Source organism: Mixophyes fleayi, chromosome 7, assembly GCF_038048845.1.
Source record: "Mixophyes fleayi isolate aMixFle1 chromosome 7, aMixFle1.hap1, whole genome shotgun sequence".
Lineage (NCBI taxonomy): Eukaryota > Metazoa > Chordata > Amphibia > Anura > Limnodynastidae > Mixophyes > Mixophyes fleayi.
In genome coordinates this window covers 9,640,138-9,657,278 of record NC_134408.1, presented here as the reverse complement: position 1 = coordinate 9,657,278, position 17,141 = coordinate 9,640,138, and the positions used below count along the sequence as shown (strand labels likewise).

The following is a 17,141-nucleotide window of genomic DNA, read 5'->3' as shown; positions in this document are numbered from 1 at the left end:
CAGAAATAACACTTTTATGGTGCAGCTATTTACTTTGCAGGTTATTATCGTATTCCTTGTACACTATGGACCTCATTTACGACACACGAAACTGCTGAAGCGCAGTGTATTTTGTGTATCTTGATCTGCAATGGCGCACTTATATTTCTCAATTTGCCTATGGTGTGCAGCATAAGAGGGCAGTATTTGCGAGCAATAGATATAATGGGAGGTGTTTTGCATTTGTCCACTTCTAGACCCCCTCTGAGTGGAAGAAAAAACCTTCACACAGGCAAAAGTGACACATAATATTAATATTTACATAGCGACAGCATACTCTGCACTGCTTTACAATTAGGAACAAACATTGTGAAACAAAAGATACGAATTAACGAACAGACAGGTAAGAGGGTCCTGCTCGCAAGCTTACAGCCTATAGGAAAATAGGAGTTTGATATAGTGTCACAGATTGTGTTTTGGTCCAGTCATACCGCCAGTAACCGCACAGTAATACCAGTCACCAATGGCTGATTTATTATTGATGGTTGATAATGCTTCTGCCTTACAGTACCCACATGCTTTCCCACCAGCAGCTACAATTATTATTCCACTACCTTATGCATCTTGGTTCCCCGCACCGCTTAGAGTGTAAGCTCATGGGCCAAAACCATCTTTAAATTCTCTTTCATGGCATTGTATAAAATTTGTTTGTATCTACTCTTGAAGGTCGGGAATTCCACAGAGCGGGTGCAGCCCAGAGAAAGTCCTGTAACCAGGAAGGGGAGCTGATAATGAATTTGGATCAGAGGCGCAGATCTTCGGCCACACGGAGGTGTCACGTTGGGAGATATATTGAGACAAGTGATGGAGGTTGGTGCAGTTTTGTCAGTGGCTTTGTATGTTAGTAGAAGCATTTTATGTTGGGTTCTATAAAATACCGGCAACCAACGTAGGGACTGCCAGAGCGGATCAGCAATAGAAGAACGTGCGGCAGGGACAATCAGTCTAGCCGCTGCATTCAAAATTAGAATATAATAATAAGATAATGTTAATTTAAAACATAAAGGACAGCCCCCTCGCTCTTGTGATTAATTGAAGCCATGAATGAGGGTAAACAAAGCAGTATTTTAGGAGAAAAACTAAAAGTTTTATTTAAGTAAGGGGTGGCACTAGACTGGCCGGAGGTTAGACTTTGACGTGACGTTTGCAACGTGCCACCTCTCTGCGTGCCCTAGGCGCACATCTACTTGGCGCAAATAGTAGTGACGCTTCTTAAAGCGCGCAGGGCAGACCCTCTAGGTGCGCTAGTGCAAATCTCAGGCAATCCGCAGTACACAGTCAGTCGCTTTGTACACCAGGTCCCGTGTACTTGGTGCTCTGCGGCATTCTAATGGGTGCGGTTTGTAGTGTGCGGTTGGGTAGCTCCCGGGTCCTCTGTGCCGGGGGATCCCAACCCATTCTTTACTTGTCCAAACAGAGGTGGCATGATTCCTATGCAGAGTCCTCGGCACCCCCGGACGGACGACATCAGGATAGCCCACAGAAGTAGTTGTGGACAGGAATGGCAATGGCTCCGGACAGGGATATTCCCAGAGTGTCCGATACACAGGCAACACCCATTGCAAACTCTTTGTCTTCCGGTTTACTCTGTGGGCGACATAAGAATAAAAGATGTGAAGAGGGACGACTGCCGCTTAATACAAAACATTTCTCCCCATATATCCTCTCCCTAGGATCCTTCTGCAGTCTGCTGAACGCAAGCGCTCTACAAGTCACCAAGATGGTTGAACGAGATTCCACCAATGTTCAAGAAGCTAGCTTCTTGGTTGCCGGTAACATGAGGCGAGTGTATGTTTTATGAAATATGGGATGTCCACTTTAGTTTGATCATTAATATTACCACTTATAATCAATTCATGGACACGAGACCTTGGGCAGATCCACCAAGATGCAAGAAGCCTCTGAGAGATTAAACAATTAGTCTACCGGTCTAACGGATCTCTCACCTCTTGTTTCATCCTTTACTTATGGTACGTGGGAAACTTAGTCACTTTTACAATGAAGTTTTAGGTGCCTGGGACACAAAGTGACTGGTCAGAGGTCACAGGAAGGTGACTATGGGATTCTACTTAAGGTCTCCAGCTCGTCTCAAAGTTATAGTCATAATATAGTCAATGCTCTTAGCCAATGAGCTATTCCTGAGTACTTTCTGAAGGCTTCTAAAGTAAAGAACATAATGTACATGATGACTCCATAATGTAGAAGACATCATAATACTGAGAGAAACTGGGCGGACTCACCTCAACCGCGATGTTGTTGAATGTGTTGACATAGGCTGAACCCCCAAGTAGTCCCTCAAATACTATGATCAGGAAAATGACCGGCAGCGTCAAACTAGGGAGGAACAGGTAGGCCACCCCGACAAGGAGGAAGGTGGCGATTCCACACTGAGGAAGTAGATAAATGGCGTCAGTAGAGGCAAAAGAGAGTTTGTGAGAGCATCGGAGACCAGGCTCCTTCTTACCTGGAGGCAGGAGAGGACCCAGATGTGTCTGATGGTGATACATCGGACGGAGGAACGGGACACAAACACACCGGCCTGGTACAGCATCTGGTACCTGAGAACAGGAGAAATAGGAGAAGAGCGAAGAGATTACATAGAGACAGGGGTGGAGACATATTGGTGAAGACCACACAGATAAAATGGAGGAAGATAAAGAGACTTATTAGGCACACAAAGCAGAGCTCTGCTGTCACCCTCACAGTAACCAATCAGACACAAGCTTTAACCAGTTTAGTGCATGTTAGACAAATAAAAGCTAAAATCTGATTGGCTGCTATTGGTGCTATGTCACCCATGCTGGTATACGGTCTTAAAATAAATGGTGACTCGGAGACGTGAGGTATGTACCAACGTCCAGCGAGGTCACAGTATTACCGCAGCCGGTGCTGACTTACCATCTATACTGCTCCGAGTGGTTCATCTTGATGTTTGGGAAATAGATCAACTCAAACTGAGATTAAAAGAGGGACAGATAGATTAATACATACCCGAGTGCCTGCCCCCTCCCTCATTATTCACCACTTACCAGACCCTGATTAATGAAGTATTCAGCGAAGTAGACTAAGGACAGTGGGATCATGTACTTCAGGAGGGACTATGGGGGAAATAAGGAACCTAGTGTGAGTGGGAGATCGTGGATCTGATCCAAGTACATACAGATTATCTATGTAGTAATACGTAAGTCAAGGCTTGTTATGTGCTATTAAACATGTAAGAAATTATCTTGTCCCAATGAGAAACGTACGTAGCGCTCATTATGTCACATGACCCAAGTCGTCAGACACTCTCTCTGACAGATTGCAGTGTGTTAAGCTGCTGGTAGATTCAAAGAGACAGCTGAATGTCTCACAAGTGCTGCCAAAACACAACCTCACACGTTTTGGAAGACTCCTCCCACTTATAGGTCAACTACAAAAGGTTATTTGTTGAAGGGGGCGGAGTCTTCCGAAACGCTTAATAAATCAGCCCCTGGACAGGTTAACTCAGATCCACTTGTGTACCGGTGGGACAGCCATATAGAATGTAACAGAGGGGTCTAAAACTGCGTAAAATCTTAGAACCAAAGCCAATCTAATAGACAAGTGTATGTATGTTTACATTTCTAAGGTTTATTGATTCTTTCTGAGAGATGGCGGACTGGATCGGATGATCTTACATCATCATCATACAACGATGCAGAATGTAAGAGAGACACAGAAAGCAGACAAGAGATACCAGAGATATATTTCTGGTTGGTAAATCAGGTCAATTCACCCAAACTGCAACCAGATCGGCCCAAACCGTTCCCATTTCATGCTGTGTAAAACTTCTTTTTCCGTTAGGCGACGCCCCCTTTGGGCACAGAAAATCTGCGCAGCCCAGCAAAAAATCGGGACTGCTAGCAGGTATAGCTAAGAGACTACAGGTGTAGACAGACCGATCGAGTACAGAATGGAAACAGAAACAGCCAGTGAAGTTATAGAAACAATCTTGTCTGACCTTAATTATCTTCCACTTCTGCGGTAGCGTCAGCGGAGGCCTGATCTCTGCAAGAAACACAGCGAGCCGGTCAGAAATCAGCGCAAGAAGAGTAATCACCCCATTAGACAGCTGTTCCCCAGTACCTGTCCTCCTAGGTGAGGAGCCATCCAGTAGTGGTCGCTGGTCAGACGTGGGGGTGCTGCTAAATCCTTTAGGGAACTTCCAGCGCGGGAGAGAGGACGGGGGGAGCAGCAGGAAAAAATAACTGTCCGAGAGGAGAGAACGGGAAGGGGTTCATCATCATCATCATCATCATCATCATTTATTTATATAGCGCCAGCAAATTCCGTAGCGCTTTACAATTGGGAACAAACATTAATAAAACAATACTGGGTAATACATACAGACAGAGAGGTAAGAGAGCCCTGCTCGCAAGCTTGGATTGCTCAGTAATTAGATGCACTGAGTATTAAACACTGAAACTGGAAACGCTGGCACTAAAGTTAGATTGTAAGCTCTGCTGGCCAGATAAACGATGCATGGGAAGCACTATATAGAACTGCGGATACTATATAAGAATAAAGACATACACTGATCTCAGGTGATCAGTCTCAGTACCCCCGCTCTCACTCACCTTATCAGGAGCAGGGCCGGGATGACCAGCATGAGCAGCAGAGAGTTCTGGGGAGAAAGACCAGCCACTGTGAGGCCCAGGTAGGAGAGGGAGCCCAGGATCCCGGCTCCTCCAGTTCCAGAGGACCAGCAAGAGACCACATCACTGGGGGCAGATATTAGTAAATACATCAGTAGCGGCAAAGAGAGAGAGAAAGGGAAGAATGATGAGGGGTAAAGTTATAAGGATTTAGGACATAGCAAAACCAGGAAAGGAGAAGCCACCAGTAGTCACTAATCCACCACATCACACTCCTAGTGTGGACTGCTGGTTACCACCGGGAGCCCCACCAGAGGGCAGCCTGATGCTATTGCCTGTATGCTCTGTGGCCACATGAACCATGCAGCGGGGCAATACACGGGGTAGAATGTAACGGAAATGGGACATTAAGTCTGGTAACACCTATCCGGTGTCAGACTGTTCGCATTATACGAAGCAGACGTGGGTTGTGTTACCTGTAGAAGAACGCTGTGAGGCTGAGGAAGGTGATCTCCCCCAGACCAGAGGACACGCTGGCAAATACCACACCTGAGAGACACAGATATATGTTATTATCATCTACTGCAACACTGTACACTACTATATCATGTATGTCTCATGACCAGGCACACGCATTAATGTACACGCTGGACTCACCCAGCAGGCTCAGAGCGACTCCTGTGGAGAAGGACACGATTAGAAAACTGGCGGCTGCTGTAATAATGCAGAGAGACACCCGGTAACTGAAAGAGAGACACGTCGTTACTGGGAGCGCAGGGAAGAGACAGACACGGACATACAGGGAGCGTGGTCGGATTATCGCTCACTTGTAGGGGATCTGGTGGATGTAGAATGGCGCTGTGAACTTAATCACCAGCGTGGGCAGGATGTCAGCCAGGAGGACCGCCTGCAATACAGAGAGAGGCAGCGGGTTATACCGACAGACAGCGGGTTATACCGACAGACAGCGGGTTATACCGAGAGACAGAGACAGCGGGTTATACCGAGAGACAGCGGGTTATACCGAGAGACAGCGGGTTATACCGAGAGACAGAGACAGCGGGTTATACCGAGAGACAGCGGGTTATACCGAGAGACAGAGACAGCGGGTTATACCGAGAGACAGCGGGTTATACCGACAGACAGCGGGTTATACCGACAGACAGCGGGTTATACCGACAGACAGCGGGTTATACCGACAGACAGCGGGTTATACCGACAGACAGCGGGTTATACCGACAGACAGCGGGTTATACCGACAGACAGCGGGTTATACCGAGAGACAGCGGGTTATACCGACAGACAGCGGGTTATACCGAGAGACAGCGGGTTATACCGACAGACAGCGGGTTATACCGACAGACAGCGGGTTATACCGACAGACAGCGGGTTATACCGAGAGACAGAGGGTTATACCGAGAGACAGAGGGTTATACCGAGAGACAGCGGGTTATACCGACAGACAGCGGGTTATACCGACAGACAGCGGGTTATACCGACAGACAGCGGGTTATACCGACAGACAGCGGGTTTTACCGAGAGACAGAGGGTTATACCGAGAGACAGCGGGCTCTACAGAGAGACAGCGGGTTCTACAGAGAGACAGCGGGTTCTACAGAGAGACAGCGGGTTATACCGAGAGACAGAGACAGCGGGTTATACCGAGAGACAGAGGGTTATACTGAGAGACAGAGGGTTATACCGAGAGACAGAGGGTTATACCGAGAGACAGAGACAGCGGGTTATACCGAGAGACAGCGGGTTATACAGAGAGACAGAGACAGCGGGTTATACCGAGAGACAGAGACAGCGGGTTATACCGAGAGACAGCGGGTTATACCGAGAGACAGAGACAGCGGGTTATACCGAGAGACAGCGGGTTATACAGAGAGACAGAGACAGCGGGTTATACCGAGAGACAGAGACAGCGGGTTATACCGAGAGACAGAGGGTTATACCGAGAGACAGCGGGTTATACCGAGAGACAGCGGGTTATACCGAGAGACAGAGAGTTATACCGAGAGACAGAGGGTTATACCGAGAGACAGAGAGTTATACCGAGAGACAGCGGGTTATACCGAGAGACAGAGACAGAGGGTTATACCGAGAGACAGAGGGTTATACCGAGAGACAGAGAGTTATACCGAGAGACAGCGGGTTATACCGAGAGACAGAGACAGAGGGTTATACCGAGAGACAGAGGGTTATACCGAGAGACAGAGGGTTATACCGAGAGACATCGGGTTATACCGAGAGACAGCGGGTTATACCGAGAGACAGCGGGTTATACCGAGAGACAGAGAGTTATACCGAGAGACAGAGGGTTATACCGAGAGACAGAGGGTTATACCGAGAGACAGAGAGTTATACCGAGAGACAGCGGGTTATACCGAGAGACAGAGACAGAGGGTTATACCGAGAGACAGAGGGTTATACCGAGAGACAGAGGGTTATACCGAGAGACAGCGGGTTATACTGAGAGACAGAGACAGAGGGTTATACCGAGAGACAGAGAGTTATACCGAGAGACAGAGGGTTATACCGAGAGACAGAGAGTTATACCGAGAGACAGCGGGTTATACCGAGAGACAGAGACAGAGGGTTATACAGAGAGACAGAGGGTTATACCGAGAGACAGAGGGTTATACCGAGAGACAGCGGGTTATACTGAGAGACAGAGACAGCAGGTTATACCGAGAGACAGAGGGTTATACCAAGAGACAGCGGGTTATACAGAGAGACAGAGGGTTATACCGAGAGACAGAGACAGCAGGTTATACCGAGAGACAGAGGGTTATACCGAGAGACAGAGGGTTATACCGAGAGACAGCGGGTTATACCGAGAGACAGAGACAGCAGGTTATACCGAGAGACAGAGGGTTATACCGAGAGACAGCGGGTTATACCGAGAGACAGAAACAGCGGGTTATACCGAGAGACAGAGGGTTATACCGAGAGACAGCGAGTTATACCGAGAGACAGAGAGTTATACCGAGACACAGAGAGTTATACCGAGAGACAGAGGGTTATACCGAGAGACAGAGGGTTATACCGAGAGACAGAGACTTATACCGAGAGACAGCGGGTTATACCGAGAGACAGAGACAGCGGGTTATACCGAGAGACAGAGGGTTATACCGAGAGACAGAGAGTTATACCGAGAGACAGCGAGTTATACCGAGAGACAGAGAGTTATACCGAGAGACAGAGAGTTATACCGAGAGACAGAGAGTTATACCGAGAGACAGAGGGTTATACCGAGAGACAGAGGGTTATACCGAGAGACAGAGGGTTATACCGAGAGACAGAGGGTTATACCGAGAGACAGCGGGTTATACCGAGAGACAGAGGGTTATACCGAGAGACAGCGGGTTATACCGAGAGACAGAGACAGCGGGTTATACCGAGAGACAGAGGGTTATACCGAGAGACAGCGAGTTATACCGAGAGACAGAGAGTTATACCGAGAGACAGAGAGTTATACCGAGAGACAGAGAGTTATACCGAGAGACAGAGAGTTATACCGAGAGACAGAGAGTTATACCGAGAGACAGAGGGTTATACAGAGAGACAGAGGGTTATACCGAGAGACAGAGACAGCAGGTTATACCGAGAGACAGAGGGTTATACCGAGAGACAGCGGGTTATACCGAGAGACAGAGACAGCAGGTTATACCGAGAGACAGAGGGTTATACCGAGAGACAGCGGGTTATACCGAGAGACAGAAACAGCGGGTTATACCGAGAGACAGAGGGTTATACCGAGAGACAGCGAGTTATACCGAGAGACAGAGAGTTATACCGAGAGACAGAGAGTTATACCGAGAGACAGAGAGTTATACCGAGAGACAGAGAGTTATACCGAGAGACAGAGGGTTATACCGAGAGACAGAGAGTTATACCGAGAGACAGAGAGTTATACCGAGAGACAGCGGGTTATACCGAGAGACAGAGAGTTATACCGAGAGACAGCGGGTTATACCGAGAGACAGCGGGTTATACCGAGAGACAGAGAGTTATACCGAGAGACAGAGGGTTATACCGAGAGACAGCGGGTTATACCGAGAGACAGAGACAGCGGGTTATACTGAGAGACAGCGGGTTATACCGAGAGACAGAGAGTTATACCGAGAGACAGAGAGTTATACCGAGAGACAGCGGGTTATACCGAGAGACAGAGAGTTATACCGAGAGACAGAGAGTTATACCGAGAGACAGCGGGTTATACCGAGAGACAGAGAGTTATACCGAGAGACAGAGGGTTATACCGAGAGACAGAGACAGCGGGTTATACTGAGAGACAGAGACAGCGGGTTATACCGAGAGACAGCGGGTTATACCGAGAGACAGCGGGTTATACCGAGAGACAGCGGGTTATACCGAGAGACAGAGAGTTATACCGAGAGACAGAGAGTTATACCGAGAGACAGAGGGTTATACCGAGAGACAGAGGGTTATACCGAGAGACAGAGGGTTATACCGAGAGACAGCGGGTTATACCGAGAGACAGAGACAGCGGGTTATACTGAGAGACAGCGGGTTATACCGAGAGACAGAGAGTTATACCGAGAGACAGAGAGTTATACCGAGAGACAGCGGGTTATACCGAGAGACAGAGAGTTATACCGAGAGACAGAGAGTTATACCGAGAGACAGCGGGTTATACCGAGAGACAGAGACAGCGGGTTATACCGAGAGACAGCGGGTTATACCGAGAGACAGCGAGTTATACCGAGAGACAGAGAGTTATACCGAGAGACAGAGAGTTATACCGAGAGACAGAGAGTTATACCGAGAGACAGAGGGTTATACCGAGAGACAGAGAGTTATACCGAGAGACAGAGAGTTATACCGAGAGACAGCGGGTTATACCGAGAGACAGCGGGTTATACCGAGAGACAGAGAGTTATACCGAGAGACAGAGGGTTATACCGAGAGACAGCGGGTTATACCGAGAGACAGAGACAGCGGGTTATACCGAGAGACAGAGACAGCGGGTTATACCGAGAGACAGAGGGTTATACCGAGAGACAGCGAGTTATACCGAGAGACAGAGAGTTATACCGAGAGACAGAGAGTTATACCGAGAGACAGAGAGTTATACCGAGAGACAGAGAGTTATACCGAGAGACAGAGGGTTATACCGAGAGACAGAGAGTTATACCGAGAGACAGAGGGTTATACCGAGAGACAGCGGGTTATACCGAGAGACAGAGAGTTATACCGAGAGACAGAGGGTTATACCGAGAGACAGCGGGTTATACCGAGAGACAGAGACAGCGGGTTATACTGAGAGACAGCGGGTTATACCGAGAGACAGAGAGTTATACCGAGAGACAGAGAGTTATACCGAGAGACAGAGAGTTATACCGAGAGACAGCGGGTTATACCGAGAGACAGAGAGTTATACCGAGAGACAGCGGGTTATACCGAGAGACAGAGACAGCGGGTTATACCGAGAGACAGAGGGTTATACCGAGAGACAGCGAGTTATACCGAGAGACAGAGAGTTATACCGAGAGACAGAGAGTTATACCGAGAGACAGAGGGTTATACCGAGAGACAGCGGGTTATACCGAGAGACAGCGGGTTATACCGAGAGACAGCGGGTTATACCGAGAGACAGCGAGTTATACCGAGAGACAGAGAGTTATACCGAGAGACAGAGAGTTATACCGAGAGACAGAGAGTTATACCGAGAGACAGAGAGTTATACCGAGAGACAGAGGGTTATACCGAGAGACAGCGGGTTATACAGAGAGACAGAGAGTTATACCGAGAGACAGAGGGTTATACCGAGAGACAGCGGGTTATACCGAGAGACAGCGGGTTATACCGAGAGACAGAGACAGCGGGTTATACTGAGAGACAGCGGGTTATACCGAGAGACAGAGAGTTATACCGAGAGACAGAGAGTTATACCGAGAGACAGCGGGTTATACCGAGAGACAGAGAGTTATACCGAGAGACAGCGGGTTATACCGAGAGACAGAGAGTTATACCGAGAGACAGAGGGTTATACCGAGAGACAGAGACAGCGGGTTATACTGAGAGACAGAGACAGCGGGTTATACCGAGAGACAGCGGGTTATACCGAGAGACAGCGGGTTATACCGAGAGACAGAGAGTTATACCGAGAGACAGAGGGTTATACCGAGAGACAGAGGGTTATACCGAGAGACAGAGGGTTATACCGAGAGACAGAGAGTTATACCGAGAGACAGCGGGTTATACCGAGAGACAGAGACAGCAGGTTATACCGAGAGACAGCGGGTTATACCGAGAGACAGCGGGTTATACCGAGAGACAGAGACAGCAGGTTATACAGAGAGACAGCGGGTTATACCGAGAGACAGAGACAGCAGGTTATACCGACAGACAGAGACAGCGGGTTATACTGAGAGACAGAGAGAGTGAGTTGCACAGAGAATAAAGATTGTTGGAACTGATTTAGAAAGCTCAGATACATCCCATTATCATACCGGCTATTTGCCGTTATAAATTCCAGTAAATGAATAAAGTACAAGGATGACTGATAGGAGTTGAGGTTTCTCTACTTTCTCAAATCCTTTCATAGAAACTGGAGGCCTGGTGACCGCTCCACCACCAACCACATCACGGTGACAGCCACACACCGCTCCTCCGGGATTCCAAACAAAAGCCTGTTTCCTGTACGTGAAACACAAGAACTACACAACTATCTGTTCCCGACACATGGAGTGTATAGGAAAGACCACGGGAATCCCGATTCAAATCATGTTTGTATATAGTATATAGGGAATACGGATCTAAATACTAAGCAACGGTCCTCGGTTCCCCACATCATGATTCGGCCTATGCCAACCTGTTCTCTCCAAGAGCGAACCTCTGCCCCCCGATACAGTTTGCTTATTATACTACAATCTGATCAGTGTATGAACCTTTACGTGTCACTGTACATCCTGGTTCTCTGTACAAGTCACGTTGTCTTTAGAACTCTATGTACCAACCCATCGGTCCATCTCTTTGTAGTATAAAAACACAAACTATAATTGTCCATAAGAGAAACAGCCATAAGGAATGGTAACGATTTATTTGCAGAAAGTCTACAATGATATAAAGATATCTTGTGTACGTACCGCGGTGGAGATCTCGTTGTAGTCGTAGTGACTGGAGTTTGTAACATTGAGCTGGGAGACAACAAAAGACACTTATTATGCAAATATAAATCAAACACTTAAACAAATAATGACGACTAAACAATAGGCACATGTCTGAGGTTTAGCTATAGACAGTTTGAGTTCTACACAGTTTTTGGTTGTGTTTCTTGGCACAATAATGCAGCGTTGGCTCTTCTGCTCTCTCCCCGGATAAAGTAACAGTGACTCTTCTGTTCCTCTTCTACCAAAACCAATATCCCAAGTCACGAGCACTAGAAATGACTGCACTGGTGATTCTTCCCAAGGGCTCTCTGTCCTCGTCCCAGTCTGACCTCTCTGATTCCTGTGTACACACCTACATGATTTACTTTCAGATCTGTCATTACCATCTGATGAACAGATGGTGACTCTGTACACACTACAGATATCTGCCTACACTGCTGGTGGTGAATGCCTACACACTTCCACATTTGCCCGACATCGTTCCACCGTTGACTGTGATTCTTAGGAAGTGAAGAAAACCCAATCAGCAGATGCAATGTGTTTTGAATGATGAAATATGATTGTGGGAGCGTACACACTAGTGCAATATCTGATCAAAGGCTAGTGAATCGTCTGATCTGCACGACAACTGCATAGGTGTGTACCCAGCTTAAGACACACGGGCAGCACGGTGGCTAAGTGGTTAGCACTTCTGCCTCACAGCACTGGGGTCATGAGTTCAATTCCCGACCATGGCCTTATCTGTGTGGAGTTTGTATGTTCTCCCCGTGTTTGCGTGGGTTTCCTCCGGGTGCTCCGGTTTCCTCCCACACTCCAAAAACATACTAGTAGGTTAATTGGCTGCTATCAAAATTGACCCTAGTCTCTGTCTGTCTGTCTGTCTGTCTGTCTGTCTGTCTGTGTGTGTGTATATTAGGGAATTTAGACTGTAAGCTCCAATGGGACGGACTGATGTGAATGAGTTCTCTGTACAGCGCTGCGGAATTAGTGGCGCTATATAAATAGATGGTGATAATGATGATGCGCTGCTCAGTACAAAACCAGCTTTGGACTTGCCAAGTGGCACAATGAGCACAACTGTATCTAGAATTCTGCCAAAGTGCTGGATTTACAGAGGATGATGGAGGTGTCTGCGGAGGAGCTGAGCTTCATAAGGAGTAGGTGCACAGGTACTAGTGCAAGATCAGGGCATCCAGCTCATTACTAACCTCCAGGGTGTGTAAGTGACAGGTCCAGGAACAGCAGTGATTAGTGTAGTACATGTCATTAGACTGTTCCTGCAATCACAGAGGTCTCGGGTATGAACACTCACGGTTGAAGTCTCGTTGGTCTCAGTCCGCAGGATGTCATGGGCAGCGCTCAGCATCACAACGTAGGCAAAGTTATTGCACAGACCCAGTAACCTGAGAGACAGAAGATACGTGACAGACGAGGCGAGACAGAAAGAGACAGCCCTATGTCTGTTCTATGTGATAGGCTGAATGTTGATAAACAATGGCTGCCTCTTGTGCGCACACTAACAGAGAGAGGCGCCAGGGATGTGTTTAATGACAGAGACAGTAAGAGACGTTAGTAGTCAGCTGTGAGAGAGCCTGGAGTACTCACCAAAACGCTGACAGGTTCCTCCAGTGAGAGCGGTTCTGTGCCTGGGGCGAGGGCTCGGACGGGCCACCCCCTGCCTCCTCTGTAACACAGCACAGGGGTTAGGTAATCTGCCTGACACTTCACCTGCTGCAGAACCTCTTCAGAGCTGACTGACAGCTCTGCTTTACGCAGCAGATACGGTCTTTCTTTCCTGTAAGCTGTGGAACTACAAGTCCTAGCATGGCCTGGCAGCTGCTCTCTATGTAAGTCAATGACAGCCTGTAGTTGGCAAGGTAAGTTGGGACCTGTAGTTCCACCACGGCCTATGGCTGGCAGTGCATGCTGGGACCTGTAGTTCTACCACAGCCTATGGCTGGCAGTGCATGCTGGGACTTGTAGTTCTACCACAGACTATGGCTGTCAGTGCATGCTGGGACCTGTAGTTCTACCACAGCCTATGGCTGTCAGTGCATGCTGGGACCTGTAGTTCTACCACAGCCTATGGCTGTCAGTGCATGCTGGGACCTGTAGTTCTACCACAGCCTATGGCTGGCAGTGCATGCTGGGACTTGTAGTTCTACCACAGACTATGGCTGTCAGTGCATGCTGGCACCTGTAGCAAACAGCCTATGGTTGGCAGTGCATGCTGGGACCTGTAGTTCTACCACAGCCTATGGCTGTCAGTGCATGCTGGGACCTGTAGTTCTACCACAGCCTATGGCTGTCAGTGCATGCTGGGACCTGTAGTTCCACATCAGTCTATGGTTGGCAGTGCATGCTGGGACTTGTAGTTCCACCACAGACTATGCTTGGTACTGCATGCTGGGACCTGTAGTCACACAACAACCTATGGCTGTCAGTGCATGCTGGGATTTGTAGTTCCACAATCAGCCTATGCAAAGAATGCTGGGACCTGTAGTTCTACCACAGCCTATGGCTGTCAGTGCATGCTGGGACCTGTAGTTCTACCACAGCCTATGGCTGTCAGTGCATGCTGGGACCTGTAGTTCTACCACAGCCTATGGCTGTCAGTGCATGCTGGGACCTGTAGTTCTACCACAGCTGGAGGGCCAAGGTCTCTCACCGTCAGAGTCAGAGCCGCCTCCCGCGTCTATCCTCCTCCGCTCCATGTCTGATCTCCCCCAGCTCTGCAGGGATCACTACATCCGGGAACACTTCCTGGTTCTGCAGCCACGCCCCTGCCCGGTTACTGTTGCTATGGACAGGATGCCTTAAAGCGACAGTCACTGTTAATTCCTCCATTCATCATCATCATCATCAGCAGCTATTTATATAGCGCCACTAATTCCGCAGCGCTGTACAGAGATCTCACTCACATCAGTCCCTGCCCCATTGGAGCTTACAGTCTAGATTCCCTAACACACACACACAGAGACTAGGGTCAATTTTGATAGTAGCCAATTAACCTACCAGTATGTTTTTGGAGTGTGGGAGGAAACCGGAGCACCCGAAGGAAACCCACGCAAACACAGGGAAAAACATACAAACTCCACACAGATAAGGCCATGGTCATGACCCCAGTGCTGTGAGGCAGAAGTGCTACTATTCATGATGAATCTTTATCTGTATGGCTGGGCCAAAGAGGAGGAAATAGCTGATAACTGTCCCTAATTTCACAGCTTTTAAAGACTTGTCCTTGATATGCCCCTCTTTTTTCAAGATAAACTGTACAGTATAACTTCTATATAATTCATGGGCTGCTTATAGGCAAATTATGAAATGATGTGTTACACATAAGAGTATCCCGTATCGCCCCCTGGAGATTCTTCTCTTAACATCACTTATCAGTCTGGATTTCATAATTTTAATACTTTGCCTAAAAACAGCCCAGGCATTGCATAGAATATACTTATATGATGCAATTCTCACAATCTAATAACATATACGTATTTAAAACATGAGTGTAATTCTTTTATTTTATATTTAGTTAAGATGTCAAGATGTGGCGTAGTTTGCACTTGGCACCTTTACATCAGTGATGGGCAACATGGCAGCACTAGGGCTATGTGTGGCCCTCCTGGCACACGTATCTCTTCTCCCGTGGCCCCCAGCTCCTTCCTGCTTCTTCAGATGTGTATGTAATAGCGTGTAACACGTGTATAAACTCCCTGCTGATGTGTTATTACAGAGAAGTCTCTTTCATTGATTTAATGACTTGTTTGAACTTATTGCTGACATTAAGGGTTAATGTGCGGCCCTTTTGAAGGTTTACTGAACCTGCCCCGGGATGTAGAGTCCCTGGAAATTATAATATAATGATGGTGACTATGAAATGTAACTGCTTAGATGCATCTACCCCTCAGTACCAGGATTAGTCCCAGGATTGTAACATGTTTTCTTTGAAATCTCTGTCTCTCTGACTTTTATTAAAGTTTAATACTGGCCAAATGCTCAGTACTACTTCTCTTGTGTTACATTATCTGAGGATACCTACTCTTCATCATCACTATTTATTTATATAGCGCCTCTGATTCCACAGCGCTGTACAGAGAACTCACTCATATCAGTCCCTGCCCCATTGGGGCTTACAGTCTAAATTCCCTAACATACACACACACATACACACACACACACACACACTAGGGTCAATTTGATAGCAGCCAATTAACCTACCAGTATGTTTTTGGAGTGTGGGAGGAAACCCACGCAAACATGGGGAGAACATACAAACTCCTCACAGATAAGATCATGGTCAGGAATTGAACTTATGATGCCAGTGCTGTGAGGCAGAAGTGCTAACCACTGAGCCACCATGCTGCCCATCTTCCCACTCTATTTTAGAATGTCAGTAACCTGGGCTGAGTGAATAAACCATACTGACCGGATCCTGGAGGGAAGGTGAATTTTGGCTCCGCCCCATTATACAATTGCGCGAAAGCCTAATTTTGCCACGGGGCGGGGCCAAAATGACACAACCTGACACAAATGGTGTCATCTCTAATCCTGCCCACTTCACTAGGAGGTGGGCAGGATGCGGGACAGTCCTACGCGGAATTGGGGGGTCTTTTGGACATTCTGGGAGAGTAGGCAAGTATGGAATAAACTGATATAAGGATATGTACACGTGGGACTATTTCTATGCTGGGTGGGGGTCTTCTTTGAGTAAGCGCGGTCCAGTGCACACGTCCGCTTGGAAGTGGCCTTGGGGTGAGTGGGGGCCTTAGAGGCGAGATGGCATCTCCAAGTTCCTTCACAAATTTTGCTATTGTGACATTTTTGTATGTTACTCACATAGCGGAGTACTTTGTCCTGTTTATATCTCACACTGCAGACAGTACAGATACTCACATATGCATTCTCACATGATCTTTTTGGAAGGGGCAGGAGCCATTACGTCCGCTCCGAATGCCGCAGTGCATGCTGGGACTGTTGCTTTGTGGTCAGTTTCTATAAAGGACTTTGCAGCCCAGGCAGAAGTTGAAACCTCAGAACCACATCCTGTTATGACAACTGCCTGTGTCACAATTCAGGATTGTAGGTGAAAAATATCAACTTCTTTGGTCACCAGCTGACAAAGCTGTGTTTCGCCGGCCATTAAAAATGGCCGCTGTGCTCGATTCTAGACCCTCAGGACCCGCGTGCTATATATAGCAATTTACAAGATGTTTCTGCAGGATTTTGGCTTTTTTTTTATACTCTCAGGTGTCAACAAGAACTTACGCAGTTTGGGTCATTTTGAGTCACTTTCAGCCAAATCATACATGTACAATGGTGCACTTATGTGTTTATTTTGTGTTGC

General features: G+C 47.6%; 1 protein-coding gene across 1 annotated transcript; it reads right to left on the bottom strand.

Moving 5' to 3' along the window:
* Positions 1 to 273: 273 nt before the first annotated feature.
* CLN3 (CLN3 lysosomal/endosomal transmembrane protein, battenin) lies at positions 274 to 14,582 on the bottom strand. Its single transcript, XM_075179011.1, has 15 exons — positions 14,466 to 14,582; positions 13,403 to 13,481; positions 13,110 to 13,200; positions 11,774 to 11,824; positions 5,483 to 5,562; positions 5,313 to 5,398; positions 5,132 to 5,204; positions 4,638 to 4,781; positions 4,147 to 4,268; positions 4,022 to 4,068; positions 3,069 to 3,137; positions 2,938 to 2,993; positions 2,504 to 2,597; positions 2,280 to 2,426; positions 274 to 1,626 (listed from the first exon to the last, which is right to left on the bottom strand). Exons 1-15 carry the CDS (start codon positions 14,509 to 14,511, stop codon positions 1,507 to 1,509), a joined length of 1,305 nt encoding a protein of 434 aa, XP_075035112.1. The 5' UTR covers positions 14,512 to 14,582; the 3' UTR covers positions 274 to 1,506.
* Between the last annotated feature and the right edge of the window lie 2,559 nt (positions 14,583 to 17,141).

What these genes read in the sequence shown, in the direction of transcription:
- CLN3 (XM_075179011.1), bottom strand. Translation starts at nt 14,511, where the DNA reads ATGGAGCGGAGGAGGATAGACGCGGGAGGCGGCTCTGACTCTGACG. An exon ending in AGGCGGCTCTGACTCTGACG is followed by an intron (nt 13,482 to 14,465) that starts GTGAGAGACCTT and finishes GCTGTGTTACAG; the next exon opens with AGGAGGCAGGGGGTGGCCCG. An exon ending in AGACCAACGAGACTTCAACC is followed by an intron (nt 11,825 to 13,109) that starts GTGAGTGTTCAT and finishes GTTGTCTCCCAG; the next exon opens with CTCAATGTTACAAACTCCAG.